Raw genomic sequence first — 24,182 nt, 5'->3', positions numbered from 1 at the left:
TTACCAGGCCAGAAACTCTGTGCTGCGTCAGTGGTGGGGCTGTGAGTGGGAGCATATGTTCTTCGATGTTCCCAAGTTCCACTGTTAAATCATCTTTCTGGAGCCCACACAATCCATCACTTCTGTGATTTCCTCTCCAGATCCCCCTCTTGCTCCGACTATTGTCTCTGTCAGTTGCCCCTTGTCACTGCTGGCACCTGTAGTTGAGGGGGTACTGCCATCATTCTCAAGTCTCATGTGTTCAGTGACCACCCTGAGGATTCATGCAGCTGGAGGACACCCACAAACCCTTCTCCGTGTCTCCTACCGGACCACTGCCACCGTTTCCATATTACCATCTTCTTTGCACCCAATTTCAGAAAGGCACACGAGGATCATCTCTCTTTTACACAATGGTGATGCCAGTGATGAATCCCTTTATCTACAGCCTGACAAATAAGGAAGTCAAGAAACAACAAGATGACAAAGACACCTTTTCTCATTGAATGAATGTGATGTTAAAGATTTTGGTCACTGCCAAACATTTTTCTGCTTTGGATATGAACTGTTTACTTAGTTTATTTATTTTATAGAAGCAACATTTGTTTACAATGCTGTATATGATTGAGAAGTAGATTCCATCCTTCAGTTGTGTACTATTGTACTATACCAATAAACAAGACACCGATAATCATTAGCCATAGTCAATTGTTACCCCCTCAGCTTTAACTGTGAAGAAACATTTTATTTTGCTTTTATTGTTTATATTATATTTTGCTTTTCTTGCTTATATATATGAATCTACAAAGATATCACTGAAGTCTTTGTCATGGGACAATTTTTCTATATTTTCTTGTGTATAACTTGATGATTAAAGGTCTTATGTCCAAGTTAATGAATATTTTAATAATTTAGTAATGTAATTATATCCGTGCAATTTATACTTTGGTTCACCTAATAATCTTCTTCTCAAATTCAATTATTATGCAGTCTTTGGAGAATGGTGTTGTTAGTTCTGAGAACATTATTGAAAAGCCTTTAGTATAATTAAGAAAATGACAGCTATCATATCACTTAGTAGAATATTCATCAAGCCAGTGATATCAGGCTTCTAGTATAAGGTCAGGGGCTACAATACTGGAAAAGACAGTTGCCCCAATAGATCATAATAATTGAGATATTCTGGAAACTTTAAAATTTTCTAAAGCCAGAGGATGGCTGAGATCTCCAAGCAGCCAAACACAAGCACAAAGTTGCCAGACATGGAGTTCCAGTACATGAAGCATGGAAGAAAATAAATTAAAAAGAAAACATTCAATGTAAGAAACATTATATATTGAATGGAACTTTCCAACCTCTACACTGCTGATATTTTGCACTGGATAATTTTTTTGCTATGGACACTATCCAGCGCTTACAGGTTCTTTAGCATTACCAATGGGCTTCACAAACAGATGTCAGCAGTAGTCTTTGCACTTATGATAACCAGATAACCAGGATGGCCTCATGTACATGTGGAATGTAGAGAAAGAGAACAATGGGTCAGTCAAAACCAAACGAATAATAACCAATCAACATCTGATCGTAAAATTGAGAAAAGCATAGTAGAGGATTATGGGGTGGGATTTAGGGAGGAGGGGACCCAGTAGAACATGGTGGAGGATGGTGAGGCACCAAGGGTGGGCAGGGTTGAATATATACTTCTGCAGAAATTTGAACCATACCCCCTTGGGCAGGTACAGTGATTTAAAACCCTTTTAATATCAATAAAGTTAAAGTTCAATAATAATAACTCATTTGCTTTGGGGGGGTTGTTATCATTTTATCTTCACATACCAAGTCTCCATCTTTCTTAGATTGAATAGCTTAGGAGAAAAGGCAATGACTGGGATCAAATTAATGGCTTTTGAGAAAGTAATTGCAAGAAGAAATTCAAGTCACAACTTCCATTGTGAGCTGCTTGCTCTTCTTCTCCTCCACTAATTTAATGTGTTCATCTTTTTTGCAGAAAATTAATTTCCTTCCTATATTCACTTAAAAATAGTTATTCTCTTAGCTTTTAATTGTGGAAATCAAATGCAATATTGTTTATATATACTTAGATTATTGTTAACACAGGTATCCCAATAATTATAAACTCTTTTATGGTTTTCTGACCATTGAGTTTATTTTCTTCCCCTTATTTGAAAGAATTCTGGTGTGGCTCTAGTCACTGTATCTTGCAAAATATTAGGTAACTCTGTTAATGACATTAGTCATAAGAAACATTTATGTTATTTCTGAAAGTCACTATGAGGTATGGCTCACAGAGATGGCATCAGAATGTCATCATAATGCTCAATGAAATGTACAAGTAAGTAGGCTTGATTCTAAATAACTGCTTTACAGATTCAGGGTATTAAAAACTAAGGTGCATTCCATAGAGATCAATTAGTGTTTGTGTTTTATATCACATGGAGTATCTATTTAATTTCAAAGTGTTTTAAATCCATAGAGAGTAAAGATGAATTTGAGACATGAGGGACCCAGTTCCCAAGAGCTTACACCACAGTACAAGTCTCTGAGAGCATCAGTGCAGACCTAATATTCCAGCACCAGAGAAGAGATGTGTATTGCTCAGGTTTGTTAGCGAGAACTGGGCCTAGGTTATTTTAAAGTAAAAGTGAATATTTTTCCCCACTAAGCAGTTATTTTAAAGATATACCTAATTTATCTGTTTTCCAATAGGGGATATTTTCACAGAACTTGTATTCCCTTTCATTTACTGTTTCATATGCTTTTTTTTTTTTTTTGTCTTTTAGTATTTAGAAAGAGTTGATAAATTGGAGTTAGAGCAAGTTTCTTTATAATATTATAGAGGCTTGCATCCATACCTCTTCTATCTTTTTACATCGATTACAGTCTAAATCAATGTGTATGATTGTATGGGATATATAAGTGTTTTCTAATTTGGAGAGTTGAATTCATATGTTTCTCAACAGTTCATAGAGATTTGTAACATGTGAACTATTTTTGCTCAATAATTTATGCTAAGTTGTTGGAATTTATATTGTGTTTACCATAAACTGGTTTCTTATTATCATCCTAGAATAATACAGAGAACATCTGAGTTGATTTTCCTGTTGTAACTCTGAATTAGAAAAACTTCTATTTTTTTTTTTAAGATTTATTTATTTATTTGTACAGAACTGGGGTACAGGCCAGAGATGCGGAGGGTGAGAGGATTCACCAGGGACAGAGTGGGGAGCAGAACAGGCAGATCGATGAAGTACACTGCTGAGGAGAGCAGTGGGCGGGTCAGGAGAGGTCTGCCTTGCCATGTGGTCACCTCCGGGGCAGGCGGGGATCGAACTCATGCGGAAGTGGCTTAAGCAACTTAGTGCAGTGCTTTAACCCGCTGCGCCATCAGGGAGGGCCAAAACTAATATTTTTTTTAACAGAAAATGAAAAATTAATAATTTTAGGAAAACAAAATTTCCATTTAAAAATATTTAAGATATGGAAAAATATTTGTCAATTTTTCCAGTTCATAATGACTCTACTCAATTTACATTACACATGCCATATGACGTCATGGGTATATTTTTCCTGCTGAACAGGAAGGCGGATAAAATACCTCAACTTTCATTTACCTTTTTTTTTTTAAGATTTTATTTATTTATTCATACAGAACTGGGGTACAGGCCAGAGATGTGGACGGTGAGAGGATTCACCAGAGACAGAGCGGGGAGCAGAACAGGCAGATGATCAAAGTACACTGCTGAGGGGAGCAGCGGGCAGGTCAGGAGAGGTCTGCCATGCCCTGTGGATCTCCTCCTGGGCAGGCGGGGATCGAACTCATGTGGAAGTGACTTAAGCTTCTTAGTGCTGTGCTTTAACCTGCTGCGCCACCAGGGAGGGCCACATTTACCTTTTCTTTAAGGACAAGTCTGAATGGTTGATCCCACTTCTTTATAATTCACAAAGTAATTACCTTTCCAAGCAACAATTTGAGGCAACTCTGTAAAGCTTCAATCTGCATCCTTTAAAATATGAATGAAATATTTAATTTTTATAATTGTAACCAAATCAAAGTGATATTGCATTCCACTATCATGCATCATGTGTCTAAATATACATCTTCATTAATCTATCTATCTATCTACCTATCTATCGTATTTACCAGAATAACAATAGGTATCCTTTTAAAACAAACATCTCCAAAATGTAATTTCAAACTGCATGATACAATACTATTTTATATATGATGCACTATAGTTTAACAATTACTCTATTTTTGACTGTTTTTTTTGTTGTCAGTAGTATAAATAATGCTGCAATATAATTTCACCCACTGCCTTCTCAATTTTATCAATGTAGTTAAAAATCCCTATAAAAGTTTTGTAAGAATAATCTTTTGTAAAATTATCATACAGCTTTTACTGTTGGTTTTATGTTGCTTAATTGCTTTCCAGAAAAAGTGAATAAAAGTTGTATCTTTCCACTTCACTAACATTATAATTACATTAGTTTGTTAATGTGATATGTGAAAATTAGGATCATTTTCAGTATACATTATATATATATTTTAATCATTCTGTATATTTTCAAATGGGAAGTTGATATAAACCATTAATATCAAAGAAACTAGTTGCATTTTCCCAGAAATGTATGGTACAGGACCTCATCTGCTAAGGATTTATGCTTTTGAGAGAATTTATGCAGATTGAGAGGACTAGAAAGTACATGTTGTTAGGGTCATGCTTACTGTTACTGTAAGTGGACAGAACCTACCGCCTTTTTCAGGGCTAGGAGAGACTTCCATGTGGCATTATTGAATATTATTTTATCAATTTTAAAGTCCTTCAAAACATCTATGTTGAATTTACCCACTGAGTTCTTTGTGGTGGATATAATTTGAGAAATCAAGTAGGTTTTCACAAGCACTTAAATTATCTTTGATCACTGGGATCCTCTGAAATATTGAACATTTTAATTATTTCATAATTGCAATTTAAATACAGTGTTTCTGGTATCAATTTTACATATTTTCCTGAAGTTAACATAAATGTGTTGTTTTTTCTCTTCTTCCCAGACGGAATATAAAGCACCTTCGTTTGGATTACCAGACCTGACTTATGATGGAAATTGAGGAGAACTGTACTGCTGTGACTGAGTTCATTCTCCTTGGATTATCAGATGCACCTGAGTTCAGGGTTTTTCTTCCTCTTCTGTTTCTTTTCATCTATGGATGTACAGTCTTGGGCAATCTGGGCATGATTGCATTAATTCGAGTGAGCTCTCGACTTCACACCCCCATGTACTTTTTCCTCAGTCACTTGTCCTTTGTGGATTTTTGCTACTCCACAACAATTGTGCCAAAGATGCTGGCTAGTATCTTAAGCAAGGAAAAAGCCATCTCCTTCCCGGGATGCATGGTGCAATTTTATTTATTTTGTACATGTGTAATCACTGAAGTCTTTCTGTTGTCCGTGATGGCTTATGACCGCTTCTTGGCCATCTGCAGCCCATTGCTATACATGGTCTCCATGTCCCAGAAACTCTCTGTGGGGCTAGCTTCTGGCTGCTACCTTTATGGGAATATTTGTTCTCTGATACACTTGTGTTTAGCTCTTAAGATCCCATCCTATAGGTCAAATGTAATTAACCACTTCTTTTGTGATCTACCACCCATCTTTACTCTTGCCTGCCATGACGTCTCTCTAAATGAGCTCGTGGTGTTCATAGTGGCCACATTCAATGAGATCATCAGCATTGTGGTCATCCTCACCTCCTACCTGTTTATTCTCGTCACCATCCTGAGGATGCGCTCTGCAGAGGGAAGGCGCAAAGCCTTTTCCACCTGTGCCTCCCACCTCACAGCCATCGTTGTCTTCCAGGGAACAATCCTTTTCATCTACTGCCGGCCCAGTACTGACAACAACCCAGATACTGACAAAGTGGCCACGGTGTTCTATACCGTAGTGATTCCCATGCTCAACCCCCTGATCTATAGTCTGAGGAACAAGGATGTGAAAGAAGCGCTCAAAAAAGTGGTGAGCTCCAAAAGGGTTTCCCAGAGATCATTTTCTTAGCGATTCTCAGAGTTTCATAAGAGACTTTTGTGAGGACTTTGTTTTAGGAGGATATAAATGGAAAGTAAAATAGGGAAGGATTTTATGATTTGGTAACTATATATGTTTTCCACTTGCTTCTCTTATTAAGCCATAGCTTGCGCTTTTTATTAGTTAGCTGAACTGCATCAAGTACTTTTACTTCTCTTATCCAATCTCTAACTGCTTTGAGTAGGTTTTGGGAGTGGTATTGATAGACTTTATTTTCTTGGCTTGAGATACCATCAATATATTTCTAGCAATACAATTTTTTGCATCATTCTTAATGCATACATTCCTTATTTTTAAACAGATTCCATTTTCTTAAGTGTAGAAAAAAAGTTTTCGTGGTTTTTACTTTTCATGAATATATGGAGTGAATTTCTTATGTGTTTATGTTTAAATCTTAGTATTATTTTAGTCAGTTTGGTTCCATTTTATTATTTTTATATTGTTTTTAAATAAAAAAAGTTTTAAATGGAGATGATAATGCTGTACTTTTTAAATAAACTTTTATCAAAAATTAAGTAGTGTATCTCAAGTTCTTAACACAATACATATTATAATTGATGAATCAATTATCTGCTTTTATTGCTATTTTCTAAATTTTTCTTTATTATATAATGACTCTTTATTGAACAAATATATCATGTACTTTATACTGTATTTTTTTAAATGTCCATCTTGTTAAAAATTTTATTACCCTGCCTGATATTATTTTACCTCCCCATGCCTTTTGATATAAGCTATTACAAATTTAGTGACCTAAAACAATATGCCTCATTCTCTAGAGTGCTGGAGGTGAAGCATTTTTAATCAAAATCATGAGTTTAAAACCCAGGTGTCAACAGGACCAAACTCCTTCAGGTCCAGGGGACATCTTTCCTACTTCTTCCAGCTTCTGATGAATGTTGGCTTTTCTTGGCTCATTGTCATATCACAGCTACCTTCAGGGCTGGCATCTTTCAACATCCTTCCTCTCCATCTTTATTATGTGTGTGAGTGTGTGTGAAAAGAGAGAAATGGTCTCCTGCCTCTGTCTCAGAGGAGTCTTGTGTGGACTTTCCAGTCTACCCAGTTAACCCAAGGAAATGCTCTCATCTCAAAAGCATTAAGATAACCATGTCTGCAAATAATCTTCCTGAATAAACTAGTGTTTATATATCCCAGACTATTAGAATCTGATGTATACAAAGCTCCATTTTCTAGCTTAAACACCCATTTTTAAAAGATGGAATCATTATTTATCTTTCTTACGTTCCTACAGGTTAACATTTCATTTGGCTTCCTCTTTGCTTAAAATTTGGTTTCATGTTTGTTATTGTCTACATTTTAAAGAATCATGTTAATGGCTACTTAAATGTGGCAAGATTAAATATCTGGTTATGTTCAAGCTAATGAGTGTGTTTTTTTTTCTTTTTGAGAAAAAATGCTTAAACTTGCTTAAAACAGGTGTCTCAAATATAACTGGCATAACTGGCAGTCTCAGACTATTTTTGTTGGACTCAAACATAAGAAAAAACTGCAATGATCTGGCTCTCATTATGAAGTCATACTGATGCTTTTAAAAAATAAATCCTTGAAGGTAATGACCATTTGTATATATCCCAGTATTCCTGGAAAAGCCAGGTATTCATTGTTTCTATAAATAAATAGCAATGATGAAAACAATGGGGTTGTGTTGTGTTTATAAGGAAAATGGAGCTCTGTATTGGTTGTCCAATATTTTCAATGATGTGAGATTGCCCACATCACCTACAAGACTATGACTCTCTTATATAAGAGAAACACCTTTACACCTTTGGTCCTCCAAACAGAACATAGTTTCCCAACCTTAGCACTAGTACTGTTTTGGACTCACTATGGGACTGTCCTGAGCATGAAAGAATGTTCAGCAGCATCCCTAGTTTCTAGCCAGTGGTGTCTTCATCCTCCTCCCTGGGAACCCTCCCACTGCGACAAGTGGCAAATGTCTCCAAACATTAACTCTGGTTAAATCAAGTTTAGGTAGTGAATACCATCACCTAGTATATGGACAGTGCCCTGACAAATTCATAAAATAAGTAGAATTTAAAGATAAATAAATGAGGTACACTGGAGTTAATTATAGGAATCAATTTCTTGGCCATGTAGGGCGTGGGACTTAGACCAGCAGCAGCTTGAAGGTGTCTGGGCTGGTTCAGGAGACTGGGCATTTTGTGGCCAGCATGGGGAGATAAAGAAACCTCTGCTCATTTCTAAACAAGAATGAAGACTAGGTCAGGAAAAGCAGAGATGGGGGGATGGGCAGAGAGCTAGACACAGGGCCTGAGGGTCTTGTTCCTATGTGCATCGGCACTGACAGCTGGCTGAGAAGAGGAAAAGATGAATCCCCTTTTGACGTGACACCATAAAGAAGCCCTGTTTATTCAGAAGGAAGGGTCAAGTCTTTGACAGGGAATTATTGGCTAAAGTCACACAGATAAGTAAATATTACTTATTAGCTTTGAAAGAAATGTTATCTTACTTCAACACTTAGCTCTGATCTTAAGCACTCTCAATCATTTTCTTAAAATGAATGTGATAGAAAGCCTTGATTTTTTGATAATGTGTTAAAAATATTAGCCCAGTGCTTTTAAAGGTAAGAAGGTAAAAATGTAGTGAGGACTGTCTTAGTTTTCCTTTAAACATATATGGAAAAGATGTCCAGAGGTTCCAATTTTATGAAACATCAATAATTTCAGTTTTTATAAATGTGAATACATTGAATATGTCTTTAAGAAAGTATACTAACTTGGGAAGAAGTTTCAATAGTGGTTGAAAGATTCTGACAGGCAATATGTTCTATGAAAACAAATTACTTAATATTATTAAACAAAATAATTGAGGTAATAAAATATCTGTTCACTCAGTAAAGCAAGACAAACAATCTAAAAGCTACATGTTTCTAATATTTTGTTTCATTCTTATAATGTTTTAAGTACAAAGTACACAGCACATTTTTGCAGTAAAGATATCTATAAAACTAAGGGAGAATATTTAAAGGAAAAATTTGGTAATATCCATCATTTTGTCCTGTGGAACAACCAAAAAGTTGCTCCATCTTTTACCATGACAACATAAATTAAAATAAATACCCCTGAGCACATGAAATCACATGATTTTTATAACTGGGTTAATTCCTAGTTGATTAATGGAAAAAGCAGTGAAGTTTTTGAAATAGTTTACAGGATAGTTTAATAGAAAATCCTTGCACCCAACCATTCTGCCATCACCATTATCCAAATTTGATTGATAAAATGGTTCTAATTTATTTTAGAGATATACACAGAGCAAATATGTATCATTGTAACAGGAAAACTAATAAAAATATTAGGACTTTTTTTTTCCCTATGAATAAATGCTCATGTGAATAACACTTTCTTTACAATATAAATTGTATCACTGGGGCATTTCAGAGGTGGTATTTCAGTTTTTGCTACTGTGGTGCCATGAATACATCACAGGGCATGGGATCCTCTTTTGAATGGGCCTTTGGGGAATGTTCAGGAATTTACTTCCAATTTTCACTGCACTGTCAGGACAAGTGCCCAAAGCAGAAGTAGGGGCAAGGAAAATCCACATGCTGATGCAAGACAATGAAGGGTATTTCAGATTGAGAGGTGCTTGTGGAAGACGTGTTCCCATGGGCCAAAGCGGTGGAAGAGAGATTTTTACATCCAAATATTCCTCTGTCTAAACCAAATGACCAGAAGTGCAGATGATTTCATCTATGATGAACATACTGGAATATAATTTAAATGACAGTTTTCTTCTTTTGGTAATACACAAACTCATGTCTGCATCTGCTTTTTAAACTATATTCATTGATATATTTAACCCATATTTTTGAATGACATATTGTACTGAATATTATGAATAGCACAACAAAGAATTATTACAGTGGCACAAACTTTACATTTATGGAACCGTAACTGTAGCACTGAATATCTCCTATTTATTCTTATCTATATTAACATATACTTCTCAGTATAAATTTCAATAATTACTGCAACCTGAATCAACTTAGATACAATCTACAATCATAATGGGAAATATCTAGAAGGATGGATGAGGCAGCAAAACTATGCCAAACCACCTGAACTGTAGACCTCAGAATATTTTAATACTTTTGGGTGAAAAAAAAAGTCTCACCCAGAATTTAATTCAGTGCCAATTGCTTTCTTCAGGGCACCCTTCACATCTTTATTCCTTAGGCTGTAGATGAGTGGGTTTAACATGGGGATGATAACTGTGTAGAAGACAGAGGCCATTTTGTCTGTGTCCATGGAGTAACTCGAGCTGGGTCGAAAATACATGAACAGGAGCGTGCCATGGAATATCGCTACAGCCATCAAGTGCGAGGCGCATGTGGAGAAGGCTTTGCGTCTCCCCTCCGCTGAATTCATTCTCAGGATGGTGACGATGATGTAGCTGTAGGAGAGGAGGACGGTGATGATGCTGGACCCCACGACACAGCCAATGAGGGTGAACATCACTATCTCATTAATTGATGTATCTGAGGTGGAGAGGGCTAGAATGGGTGGGATGTCACAGAAAAAATGATTGATGATATTGGAAGTACAGAATGACAATCGAAACGCCAAACAGGTGTGGACTGCTGAATCCACCAAGCCCACCGTGTAGGAAATGAGAACTAACTGGGTGCAGAGCCGCCTGGACATGGCGACTGTGTACAGAAGTGGGTTGCAAATGGCTACATACCGGTCATAAGCCATGACAGCCAGCATGAGGCACTCCACATCTGCAAAGGCACCAAAAATATACATCTGAATGGGACATAAATTATATGGGATCCTCTTTTGCTCAGATAAGAAATCAACCAGCATCTTGGGAGAGACAGAGGAGGAGTAGCAGATATCACAGAAAGACAGATTACTCAGGAAGTAATACATGGGCGTTTGAAGTCTGGGGTCCACCTTGATCAGCAGGATCATCCCTAGGTTGGCCACCACGGTGATGCCATAAACCAGTAGAAAGAACACGAAGAGCCCCTGTTGTACATCCTGTCTTCCAGAAAGTCCTACAAAGATGAACTCAGCAAACACTGTGCAGTTCTCAGCAGCCATCCGCCAGATCTGGAAATATCTGGTTGTGACAGAAGAAAATGCAGGTGGAAGGTTACGACCTCTTCTATCCTACTAGATAAATTCCTTGATCTATTTTTCTGCGATGAGATAAAAGAGTTTAGCAAGGCTGGTAACAATTGAAGAAACTGAATCTACTGGGAATGTATCTAATAATATGGATCAATATTTGGTGATGATATCACTTTCATTTGGTTAGCATTATACAGAGGTCACAGTACACTTTAATTCAATTTAAATCTCACTATTTCCACAAGAAGTTATGCAATATGCATCATATTCTTACTACTTCTATATCATAGAAGCTTGAGCCAGCGTTTAATAACATTTGACAAAGTACTCATTTGTCAGAGTCTCAGGCCTCAGAGAAGGTCATGAACGAACTATCCCAATTCCCTACATTTTTAATTTTGTTTTACACATTCTTGATCCCTACTTCAACTGAATATCAATGAAATATTTTCATATTTTGGTTTAAAAGCCTTGGTGGCCCTTGGGAGTTTAATTGAATTCTATTTGTTACATTTTATTCAAACAAACTATGGCTGTATGTGTATGTGTACATATACATACTTACCAATATAAACACATATATAACAAATATCATACATGACTCCCTCTGTTCTGTGAGAAAATATGAACAGTTGTTTTCATGGTAATTGAAGAAAAAAATATCAGATAGTGACTTAAAAATCAGTGTGCAGCCAACCTCTTTGCTTCAATTAATTTAAATAGTTTTTCTGTGTACAAATCTTTTAAAATTTTATCTCTTTTAAAATTTTAGCTCTGAGAAGCTTTTTAAAATATTAAACAATGAATTATTGCCTAACCACCTCCACAAACTATGCTTTATTCATCTTATTTTGTATATTTTTTGAGATGGATTATTAAATGTCATTAAAATTGTATAACATCAATACTTTATAGTCTCTTTTTGTCTTGATAACAATCTAGCAAAAATGCATGAAAGCTTTAAAACAGGGGCCTCCCTGGTGGTACAGGGGTTAAATCTCAGCTGTCAAGCGATCCTCAGCCACTGCAACATGAGTTTGATCCCCCTGCTAAGAAGCTGACCCACATGGCGCAGCAGACCTCTCCTATCTCCTCCAGTGCTCCCCTCTACAGTGTATTCCAATCTGCCTGTTCTGCTCCCCACTATCTCTGGTGAAGCCTCTCACACCCTGCACCTCTGACCTATATCCCAGATTTTACATGCATAAATAAAGAAAATTAAATCTTAAAAAATCAGCTCTAAAACATATTAAAATATAAATCAGTAAACAACAAATATTTAATAATACCTGACCCAGAATTGATGAGTTCCTCATGCACACAGCGCTGTTTGCAGGGTGGCTCAGCATTGTCTGATTGATTTATATAAGCATTCTGAGTGTGGTCCCTCGATACGCAACATGGTCTCTCATGAATATGAACAGAAATAATGAGATATAATGAGGTTTATCATGATATGGATTACAGATAGGTGATTGAGGAAAAAAATACAGAACATTTTAAATATTGTAGTTCCCCTCTGTCTTATCGTACAATATTTAATGTGTTTAGCAATAATAGGAATTGTCTCCAGTAAACAAGCATTTTTTATTTCCAGCCCCCAATATCAGTACGGAGCATTTGCCTTAATTCCATAATTTACAAAATAAACACACACCTGCTAAAGTTTCCACATATCTGCAATCACACACAAATAGTCTTCTACTGAACACATGTTCGATGTTAAGGATAATTACAAAAATTTAAAAAAATATATCATTCATTCACTGTGCAGGGATATCTAGATTTTGTTGTGTATATACTGGAGTTTAAATTTTCAAAAGTGATGTCAGAATAAACATACTATATACATATTCTAGAATCAAGGCAACTCATCCCTTTCTATTCATTTGCCTAAACTCGCTTGTGCTAATGAACACTCTTTGTGCCCAGCTCTTTATATCATAAAATCCCTGTTGCAAATAAAATTATACATAAATCTGGATATTTCATTAAAACAAAGTAGAAGTAAAGTTACTTAACAGCCAATAGATGTCAATCTGAAATAAGACAATTTTAACTTTTAACATAGTCAAATATTATATATCGTTATCAGTACACATTATTATTACACATTTAATATATTGATCTGTATCCTGAGTTGTGTCAAACAGCTTCCTTTTATGTTGCCGAAAGCTACAGGTGATGCATTTCTAGTACATCATAGAGGTTATGTCACTGAATTCATAGAATAGGTCAAAAATATTCCTAGATACAGTGAAAGAAAAAAAATTAAAAGATGACGTCATGGCCCTCCCTGGTGACACAATGGGTTAGGACGCAGCACTGCAAGCTGGCCACAGCCACTTCAGTGCGAGCTTGATCCCCAGCCCCAGAGGTGACCCACTTGGCACAGCAGACCTCTCCTGACCAGCCCGCTGCTCCCCTCAGTAGTGTACTTTGTTGATCGGCCTGTTCTGCTCCCTGCTCTGTCTCTGGTGAAGCCTCTCAGCCCCTCCTGCAGCTCTGGCTGGGACCCTAGTTTATATGCATAAATAAATCTTTAAAAAATGACTTTACTACTCTCTTATAATGTTATCATATGTTTATGTTAAAGGGACATTTGCAGAATTTTGTGAAAATTCATAAAATCATGATTCATAGACTCCTAGATTTCCAAGGGAACCACGAGACCTTTCAAACCAAATTTCTTTGTCAAGGTAGATTTATATCTCTATCTAATTTCTATATCAGGTAGATTGCTACCCCCTGTGAGTGGTGGCAGAAATGAGCACATGGGGAGGGCAGTCACCTTGGAAGGCAACCTGTATTATTGATACCAACTGGATATTTGAGCATTATTATTAATGATGTGAAGAGACAGTGACGGAGTGAGTGTGTTGCAGAATTTCAGGAAGCAAGTACAACTTAGAGACACGTGTGTCCACTGAACAGGTGATACCGCTAGGCTTTGGGTTTACAAAGTCTGTATTGCCCATTTTTCGAGGAACATTTTGTCATGTGTGTGAATCATAGTATACACCCACAAGTAGAAGTGGTTTTGAATTCTTAAAATGCCTGCTGCTCATTAATAGTCCAAGAAAAATGTACATATGCATTATAGCTGTTTATCTTAGGCTGGAATGAAATAAATGCAATTGTGGTGAAGCATAGACATGCACAATTTGTGTAAACACCAATAGAAATAACAAGATCTGAAAGGCACCAGAAGTTTATATATCTAGTATTCCCGATATTGCTTTTTCTGTAACTTCCCTTGGATTAAACATAAATATTGAATTACCACATTTTCCATTCTTTTTTTGTTTGTCTTTATTGTTATGGAATGTTATTTTACTTCTAGAAAGAGAGTATTTCTCATTCAGATTTAATAAGTTCATATGTTTTTATTGAAGAAATGTGTTTTTGGTGACAATTAGTGTTTTTCCTTAACATGACAATTTTTTCTTTGGTGATCCCAGGAAAGGTAAGTTAAGGAAATTTCAAACCATCTAAGTAATAGCCAATATAATGTCCCACCCAGAAAATTATATATGTCTGTTACCTATGAGCTTTATTACCATTCTCTTTGCCTGGTCCATGTTTGGAAGGACAGACTTCTCCCTGGTCACTTCTGATTCCTCTCCATGCTTATTTTCCCTCAGGGCTGCCCTCTCTCCAGGGACACCAGGTACCCAGAGTCACTCTGCTGAGGCAGAATCCTAACAATCCCCTAATCACGGTCTGTCCCTCCAGACCGTGTCATCTAAACCCCACTCCCCATTAAATCCAGAGCATGGACAATGTATTGCAGAAAATTGCATAATCTAAATTTGTTCCCACAAGATTCTATGAATACAGAATAGCTTCCTTTAGTGTGTGTGTGGGGGTGGGGAGGGGAGAGCCTATGGTACATATTAACACATCAGAGACAAATAGCAAAACAATGTCTGGGAGATTTTCCTACTATCACTGGTTCCCTAAATATAATACTGTGTAGGTAACAGTCTATCCCTTGCTGTAGTCACAACATTGACTCTGATGTGCCAAAATTGGGATAAAACGACAGAACTCTGCCCTTTATACACTAGTGAGCTGTATAGCTTCTGGATAAAGACCTTAATGAGAAATCTTGTTAACCTATAACTTTTCCTGGAACTTCTGTCCCTTGCCAGTGTAGAAATTGTCATGGCATAGTCTTCTTCTCTTTGGGAGTGGCTTTTTCCTTTGCGCAGTGGTTCATCGTTGTTGATTCTGAGTAATGGTAGTTTGAAAAGGACCAGCGATTCCACAGTGGCACTCAGTCTCCATATCCTCACCCCCAGGTTTGCATTCCATGATGTTCTCTACTGCACTCTGCCACCTGCTGGCATCTGATCTAGATGTTGGCACCTAAGGATCCTTTATTCCTATAACTGGGTTAAGGACTATGTTAATCGCTTCTACCTCCACTCCTCACATGAACTGGGTTTCTGGCCTTTGGATGCCTCCTGACCAACTTTCCTGCTCTTAGCCTCTATAAAAGCAAGGAAGTAAATTGACAGGATGATGAGCAGAGTTTCTACTGATACAGGTGGGGCAGAATGAGAAAAAAATAATGAACCTAAAAGTTTTCAATGTCAAAAGATCTCCCTCCACCAGAGGTCAAAAAAGAAAAACAGCTCAGATGGATTTCATCTATGAGAGACATACTCTGCTGAGATCAAATAAATTAAAGGAATCTGCTCATTAATTTATAAAACTTCCCTTTGCATCATTTTTTCAGGGTATGAAATCTTTTATTCCGTACATATTTTGAATGGCTTTCCAAGCATTGAAAATAGAAAAATAGAAATAGTGGTGAAGAAGATAACTTAGGACTTTGCATTTATGGAACTTTGAGTTAAAGCAGGAGACGTCTTACTGATTTCATTTATTCAATAGCATGTATTTCTGAGGATATGACAGTGTGTTTCTAAGCTGATATTGATACTGACATGTCAGGCTCTGAGGCCTAGTCTCCCAGCCAGGAATGGATCAAGCTGTAGAGGCAATACGCAGTCAGTCACTAGGCCACCAGGGGTTGGTATCTGGTGAAGCCACAGCAGGAACTTTGCCGGTGCTAAGACAAGCAAGGGAGGAGGAAAATTGGTTTAGAGAAAGAAAAAGTGTATTGAGGAGAAAAGGAACAGAATAAGGAGGGACCCCCAGGCGGTGGGTGGAACCAGGCCAGCGAGGGGCAAGAGAGTCTCAGTGGAGTCCTGCCGCGGGGAATCTATATATTAGGATTTAAATGTAGCTAAGCCTTTGCCTGCTTGGCTTTTAAGGTTTCTTTAGAATCATTCATACAAAACAAGTAAGTCTTATTATGGAGGGCAAAATCCATGAGAAAGTCCAGGACTGCTGAGGTGAGGGATTTTAGGAGTGTCACTGGCCTTTGGCTTGAAGGACACTGTGGTTTTATCAGGAAGATATGAGGTTCTTTTAATTGTTCCCTAGTAGCGGTGGCAAAGATACTTCAGCTTGGAACTGCAGCGTCCCAAACACCAGCAGGTACTGTAGCCAAAATGACAGAATCAGTGAGAACTGAGCTTCAGTACTAACTTTTGCAGCAGCTACAAGAGCTAAACGTGGCTGTGAAGACTTTTAGTTTGGAATTGCGTTACAATGACCTGTCCTAATAGAGGAAGTTAGGGAAGCAAGACTAAAACGGTTTAAACCTGTGGCCTTGTAGTGAGCCAGGTGGCAGCACTGTAAAGAGTCTGCTGAGGCAAGTTGGGGTGATGAGAGGCTTCAGGGACTTCATATTAGGACACAGGGAGAGAGCATCAACCTTAATTTAAGCAACTATACTACCTTCTTAGTAAGTTGATGAAAGCCATTGTTTTATTTTTTCCTAAAAATAAAATGGGATCTTATGGAGGCTACATTGAATTTACACTGCTCACCCTGGATAGCTTACTGGGACATAGCCATGAAGACAGAAGGGGACTGAGAAAGATTCTCTGCAAGCAGCAGAGAATGGATGATGACCCTTCTTAGTTTTAAAAGAGGACTGAAATCAATAATGACCTGTTCCTATATTAGAACAGAATCATGCAGACATATGAGAAGTACAGAAAATATCTAAAAAAGTGTATTAGTCACGTGACAGGAAGATATGCGAAAATAATTAAACCTTAGCTTCCAGGATACTTAAATAATTTGGGACAAGATGAAATGGCTTTACCTAAGACATAATTTAGAGTTAATCACTTTCTTCAGGGCACCCTTCACATCCTTATTCCTTAAGCTGTAGATGAGTGGGTTTAACATGGGGATGACGACTGTGTAGAAGACAGAGGTCATTTTGTCCGTGTCCATGGAATAACTCGAGCTGGGTCGAAAGTACATGTACAGCAGTGTGCCGTGAAACACAGCCACGGCCATCAAGTGCGAAGCACACGTGGAAAAGGCTTTGCGTCTCCCCTCCGCCGAGTTCATTCTCAGGATGGTGACGATGATGTAGCTGTAGGAGAGGAGGACGGTGATGATGCTGGACCCCAGAATAAAGCTACCAAAAGTAAACAACAGAATCTCATTGATCGACGTATCTGAAGTGGAGAGGGCCAGCAAGGGTGGGATATCACAGAAGAAGTGATTGATGACGTTGGAATTGCAGAATGTCAAGCGAAATGTCAAACAGGTGTGGACTGCAGAGTCCACCATCCCCGCTATGTAACTGATGGCCACTAACTGGGTGCAGAGCCGCCCGGGCATGGCGACTGTGTACAGAAGTGGGTTGCAAATGGCTACATACCGGTCATAAGCCATGACAGCCAGCATGAGGCATTCCACATCTGCAAAGGCTACCCAAAAATACATCTGCACAGCACATAAACTATATGGGATCCTCTTTTGCTCAGATAAGAAATCAACCAGCATCTTGGGAGAGACAGAAGAGGAGTAGCAGATATCACAGAAAGACAGATTGCTCAGGAAATAATACATGGGTGTGTGGAGTCTGGGGTCCACCTTGATCAGCAGGATCATCCCTAGGTTGGCAACCATGGTGATGCCATAAACCAGCAGAAAGAACATGAAGAGCCCTTCCTGGGTATCCTGTCTTGCAGAAAGTCCTACAAAGATGAACTCAGCAAACACCGTGCAATTTGCAGCAGCCATGCATCAAGTCTGGAAATCTCTGGGTGTAAAATAAGAAAATGGAAATGTCGCTTTAACTCAGCTTACTATTTTTTTTTTTAAGATTTATTATTTGTTTGTTTGTTTATACAGAACTGGGGTACAAGCCAGAGGTTAGGGGTAGCGAGAGGCTTCACCAGAGACAGAGTGGGGAGCAAAACAGGCTGACTGATGGAGTGCACTGCTTAAGGGAGCAGCTGGAATATCAGGAGAGGTCTGCCGCGCCATGTGGATCACTTCTGGGGCTGGGGGTCAAACTTGCACTGAAGCAGCCATGGCTTGCTTACAGGGCTGCATCCTAACCCACTGTGCCACCAGGGAGGGCCCTCATCTTACTATTTTTATAGAGAATTGGAATATGTCCATTACTATATAAATTAATAAAGGATGAAAATGTTTATATTTGTCAGACTAACCAGAGTTGGTAGCATAATTTCTTATGAATTATATTATATTAATGCTATTTCTGCACCCAGGTATGTTGAGTTCATGATAATATTTGCTATTTCCAGCTTATACATGAAGAAATTGATAGCTTCAGAGTTTGAGGCAAAAATTCTTTCAATTAACAAAAACCTATAACCCACATCTTTAGAAGATTGCTGATTTGTTTTTAATTTTGTGAGAATGAGTATAGGCTTAAACAGAGAAGCACAATTCAGTGAGAGGAGCAGATAATGAATATATGCCTTTGTTTTTTTTTGTTTTTTTTTTTTTAAGATTTATTTATTTGTACATACAGAACTGGGCTACAGGCCAGAGACTCAGGGGTGGCAAAAGACTTCACCAGAGACAGAGTAGGGAGCAGAACAGGCAGATTGACAAAGTACACTGCTGAGGGGAGCAGCGGGCTGGTCAGGAGAGGTCTGCCACGCCATGTGGTCACCTGCGGGGCAGGCAGGAATCGAACTCATGCGGAAGTGGTTTCACTTTCTTAGTGCAGTGCTTTAACCCGCTGCACCACCAGGGAGGGCCAATACCTTTGTTATCACTCAGCATCCTAGCTAGTACAGCAGGAATAGCTGAGCAGGTTCTTGGTAATAACCTCCACCTACTTTCTCTATCACAGCCCTTGGGGCCTCTCCAGTCTCAAAAAATAAGGGATAAAGCTAGTCTATGATTTGGGGCTCATGGTAGCAGGGGGTTGGAGGTTGCTGCAGGGTGGGGGTGAGGGGAGTGTGTTCTCCATGGGTGACAGACAGGAATACGCCAGGACTACACATGCTCTCCTCATAAGTTGATGTGGCTCAGGGGAGACTAGAACACTTGGGACCTAACCTTAGGGATGCTGGCTGCATAGGGCATCGTGAGGAAATGATAAGAATATTGTTATTATGTGTGTCACTCTCTGCCTTAGCAGAGTGGAAATTTGATCTAGTTACAAACTGGCCAGGCATGTAGCATACATGATAAAAATTACTCCTATGTCCATCATCCCATGCCTCAGAAAGTTACTGTCTGAACTCTGCTCCCTCATCCAGATTTCCTAGAAATTGCGATATTGTTTTATACATTTCTGTGCTCAATGCTTCAGTGGAACCACTGAAATCTACCTCTCTTTGGTTACAAAGAGTTCGTAGTCCTTGAGGCCCACTGAATTTTATTCCCCACACTTAAATTTAACTCAGACTCTTTATGTATTATTCATAATATTTTAAAAAAATCCTCTTTTTGTGAGAATCAATGGATTTGAAATCAAATGCAGAAAAGGGAAAAATATAAATTTGAATCATGATTTAATCATCAGTGGGCAGGTCTCCAAAACCTTTGTTAGTTCATTTAAGTATCAGTTCTCATAGACACATCTTTCTTTGAAATTCAGCTCTTTCAAAAATGAAATCACTTAAAATATGAGCAGCACAGATAAGTTAATAAAAGCGATAAAATGTGTTCAAGCACCTCCACCACCCAGACTTCCTTTTTTAATCTTCTGCTATATATTGCATATGTATTTACAGTAGATGGATTAGTAAAAATACATAATTATGCACATAACGTTTCATGGTTTCCTTTCATTTTCTACAATCTTCAGTTTAAAAAGGATAAAGAAACTATAAAACCCTGAAGTGTAAAGGAAAGAGGCAACAAAGGAAATAAATACCTGACCCAGGAGTGCCAGCTTTTTGTGCGTGGGGTTCGGAGCAGCTAAGCCTTGTCTCCTGGCTGCCTGGATTATATAGGCAGCAGGAGTCTGGTCCCTGGGTATTCAAGCCTCATCTCTCAGGAGTAAGTGATAGGTACAGTAATACGTTTTATCCATTCATATTCCACACAGGTAGCGTGACTGAGAAAGAAATACGACATCATTCAAACGCTGTTTCTTTGCCCCACTCTGTTTTACTGTTCAATGCTGTCCTTACTCAGCAAAAACAAAGGTCCCCAGCCAGTGAGCCCTCAAACCCCACACAGGCATTCCGGTTAATTCCTTAATTTAGAAACAAACACATACCTGCGCATGCTCTCACAGCTACGCAGGCCCACGTACCCAAACGGTCCATTCAACACACTCTCAAAATGGCAATTTTTATAACTAGGAAATATTGATCATAAGCACGTTGCCTAACTGAATTTGTTTTTACATTGATTATTATCATTTGGACTTAATATTTCTGTCTGTAGTAATAAAGACAGTAATAAAAGTAATATTTCTGTCTGTAATAATAAAGACAGTAATAAAGAAAGTAATAAAAATGATATCAGAATAAACATGTATAGTTCTTAAGAATAGAGGCAAAACATGCCTTCCCATAGTTTTACTTGTGGAGTTCTCTCTCACAAACTCAGTACAGAAGATGGAATTGAAACCCAGAGATGATAAGCCAACTTAATGTTTCGTGGACATATAGTTTCATTGACTCCGTTAGAAATCATTCACGATAGAATCCTAAACACCGTGCAATAAAACAAATTGATTTTGTTTGGAATACCTGCTCCCTTACCGGGTACTTCAATAAATCTGCCTTTTCTGTTCTCTGCTGTGTTCCTGTTGAGTTTTTCAGCCCAATATCTCCAGCCTTACTTCCCAACGCCCACTGCAGTTTTTAAGATAAAACTTAAATACTTTCAGAGGAATTGTGGTGTATTTATGTTAAAGTGACAGTTGACAATTCAGATGTATTTAAATACCCACTCAGAAACCTGAAATTCGTCAAGTCCCACTTCTCATTCAGCCAGGGTTTGGAAATGTATGTCTCTGTGCGCGTGTGCACACACACGTATGTACAATTTAAATTTAGTAAGTATTATAATGTCTTCCTAGCTGTCTACCAATTCAGTTTGCTAGCAGAAAGAATCCTGTGGCTTTTCTATATCTTCAACAGAAGCTATCTTGTCTATCATTTTAATTTTAGTCATCATATAGAGTACATTATTTCTCTGAAAACTAATATGGCAGAATGGACACTATCTGGCCCTCCCTGATGATGCAATGGGCTAAGGGGCAGCACTGAAAGCTAGCAGCCACTTTAGTGTGACTTCGATACCGGCCCCTGAGTGACCTCTCTGTTATGCCGGCTGCTCTCCTCAGCAGTGTACTTCCTCTATCATCCTGTTCTGCACCCCACTCTGTCTCTGGAGAATCCTCTCATCACCCCTGGCCTGCACCCCAGTTTTGTATGAATAAATAGATAAAATATTAAAAAAAATCTTTATTATTAAAAAAAAATAGGCACTTTTTTTCAGTATCTTAAGAGATACTGCGGTTATCTCTTAAAGTCAAATACAGGCTAGAACCTCCGTGAAGTGAAACTTTGCTGATGATATTGGGGACCTGCAGTCTGTGCTCTCTGTCATCATTCCATCACATTTTAAGTCAAATGAACAGCACTGTAAGACAGTCTCATATACAGATTTTTTTAAATTGCCTCAAATATAGAAATGAGTTATGCATTATGTATTCATATAATCATATCAGTATAAACACATATTCAGAAATTAAAAACTTTTTTTTTGGCCAGAGTAGAAATTGAGACCCAAAGAGGGAAAGTGATTTGTTGAAGGTGTAACTAGTGAGAATTGTTAGTAGGGACTTAGATCCAATTTGACTGCTGTTGTTTCTCCAGTTCGTAGCATATTTTCTCTAGAGAATTTCAAACTGGACTAAATTTGTTTCCTCTTTAACAAGAATCCACACTTAGAAACTATACTTTTTTTTTCTTTTTGTTCTTTTGTTTTAACAGATTTTGATAAACAGTTTTTCATCAATTTGAAGCTAATTGCTTGCATCATTATGCTTGCATGCTAATCTATTATCCAAGATTATGATTAAGGATGAAAGAGTCTGGGTCAGAAATAAGGAACTGCTATAAAGGAATAGATCTATAATAGTTGTTATCCAAGAGACAGACAGTAACAAGCAGAACTGAATTCATAAGAATACCTTTCAAGTTATTTAAAGTTGTTTAGATATGGGTAGGTACACTTTTGGGCCCAAGCTGGTGAAACCCTAAAGTCATATGTACTTGTGTGCTCATGGTGACTTAAAAATTACCTTAGTTATTATTAAAAGCAACTTACACACTGAAACCATTACCCAAGTGTCCCTTAGTCACCCTTGTCTGAATATGTCATCCATGAGAGGCATGCTCTGGACGTGAAACTACGCTGTTATTGCACATCACAACTCCCGACATTCCACCTTGCCAAAATAACCAATAACCCTATAAAAAGCTTGACTCCCTTCAGTAAGCCTAGAGGGGTCTTTGAGTGAGATCTCTAGGTCACTTTGCTTAACTCAAGTCCATGAAATTCTCTTTAAATGAACCTTCAACTTGGTCTGGACAGTTAGGGAATGCACGTAGTGAAAAGGAACCCTGAGTTCAGTAGCAAATTGACTCAGTCTGAACTATAGCTCCCAGGATACCATGAACCAGAGTTCCAGAATGGGGGTGGGCATTGAGGAGGAAGGAAGAAGGAGTGTGACAGATATATATTGGCATAGAACAAAGAGAAAGAGCAGTCAGTGGGGACTGCCCAAGGTTGGTGGACACTCTTCTCTGACCTCATGGTGTATTATCCCCTTACATGGTACATTGTGAATCTCAGGTCTCTCCTTCTGTCCCCACTCACTAGAACCTGCCTCACCCCTTGTTTGCAGTTCTGGGAAGGGGCCTGGGAACTTTTCTCCTGGTAACCTCATAGTCCTAGACCCTGCCTGACTAGCTGGCCATTTGCCTAGAAGGACAGATGCAAGGCTTTGTTGTCCTTTGTTCTTGAAGGTGGGAGACTCAGAAACCTAGATGTGAGCATGCCTCCCCGTGCTTGTCCCTGGCAGATGAACAATATAGACTGAATGTGTTTTGTTTTACCTTCATGACACTGGGGATTTAACTCTCTAAAGTTCCTGCCCTCACCCTTTAGCATTATGCAAACATGTGGCTAATTGGATTTCTAGTTCTTTATATTCCCATGTGTATGCTGCTACAACTTCAAGAAAGAGTGTATTGGAAATTATCCCAGACTTGCACCAAATTGCTGAGGCAAAATGATATTCATAGTGAGGATGGAGAGCAGATTAAAGGGTCCAACATGCCAAAGTAAAGGAGAACAGAAAGGCGCAAGAATTTTCATTATAAACCCGACTCTTAACATTATTGCCTTTTTCCAAGATGCTTTTCAGACCGTGTAGCTGCAGATAGGAAAGTCCATAAGAGCTGGCATTCCGGATCTACACGTTGGCTATTCATGACCAGAAATCCCTGACCAAAGTGGCCAAGATGTTTATAAACATGCTGAGATTTAAAAATAAATAAATAAATAAAATCAAGAAATGGATGTTTTTGTGTTACCTGGGATATTTGCTACCATTATTTCCTTCTCTGATGTACACTTGGAG

At 38.2% G+C, this 24,182-nt stretch overlaps 4 protein-coding genes across 4 annotated transcripts in view; 2 read left to right on the top strand and 2 right to left on the bottom strand.

The window, feature by feature from the left end:
- The window catches only part of LOC101622739 (olfactory receptor 5L1-like), a 2,221-nt gene extending 1,782 nt beyond the window's left edge, over positions 1-439 (top strand). The window contains exon 2 of the mRNA XM_012725178.1: positions 154-439. Coding sequence (XP_012580632.1) covers positions 154-439 — 286 coding nt within the window. The remainder of the gene's footprint in view (positions 1-153) is intronic.
- A 4,660-nt stretch (positions 440-5,099) lies between these two features.
- Positions 5,100-6,053, top strand: LOC101622496 (olfactory receptor 5L1-like). Its single transcript, XM_004683512.1, has one exon. It carries the CDS (start codon positions 5,100-5,102, stop codon positions 6,051-6,053), a length of 954 nt encoding a protein of 317 aa, XP_004683569.1.
- Positions 6,054-10,240: 4,187 nt separating this feature from the next.
- LOC101622261 (olfactory receptor 5W2-like) lies at positions 10,241-11,179 on the bottom strand. The gene has a single exon (XM_004683511.1). It carries the CDS (start codon positions 11,177-11,179, stop codon positions 10,241-10,243), a length of 939 nt encoding a protein of 312 aa, XP_004683568.1.
- A 5,564-nt stretch (positions 11,180-16,743) lies between these two features.
- Positions 16,744-18,331, bottom strand: LOC101622042 (olfactory receptor 5W2-like). The gene is made up of 2 exons (XM_004683510.2): positions 17,423-18,331; positions 16,744-16,782 (listed from the first exon to the last, which is right to left on the bottom strand). Exons 1-2 carry the CDS (start codon positions 18,329-18,331, stop codon positions 16,744-16,746), a joined length of 948 nt encoding a protein of 315 aa, XP_004683567.2.
- Between the last annotated feature and the right edge of the window lie 5,851 nt (positions 18,332-24,182).

Source organism: Condylura cristata, unplaced genomic scaffold, assembly GCF_000260355.1.
Source record: "Condylura cristata isolate star-nosed mole 26May11 unplaced genomic scaffold, ConCri1.0 scaffold00015, whole genome shotgun sequence".
Classification (NCBI taxonomy): domain Eukaryota; kingdom Metazoa; phylum Chordata; class Mammalia; order Eulipotyphla; family Talpidae; genus Condylura; species Condylura cristata.
Note: the sequence above shows the minus strand (reverse complement) of the source record. Positions and strands in the feature narration are given on the sequence as shown.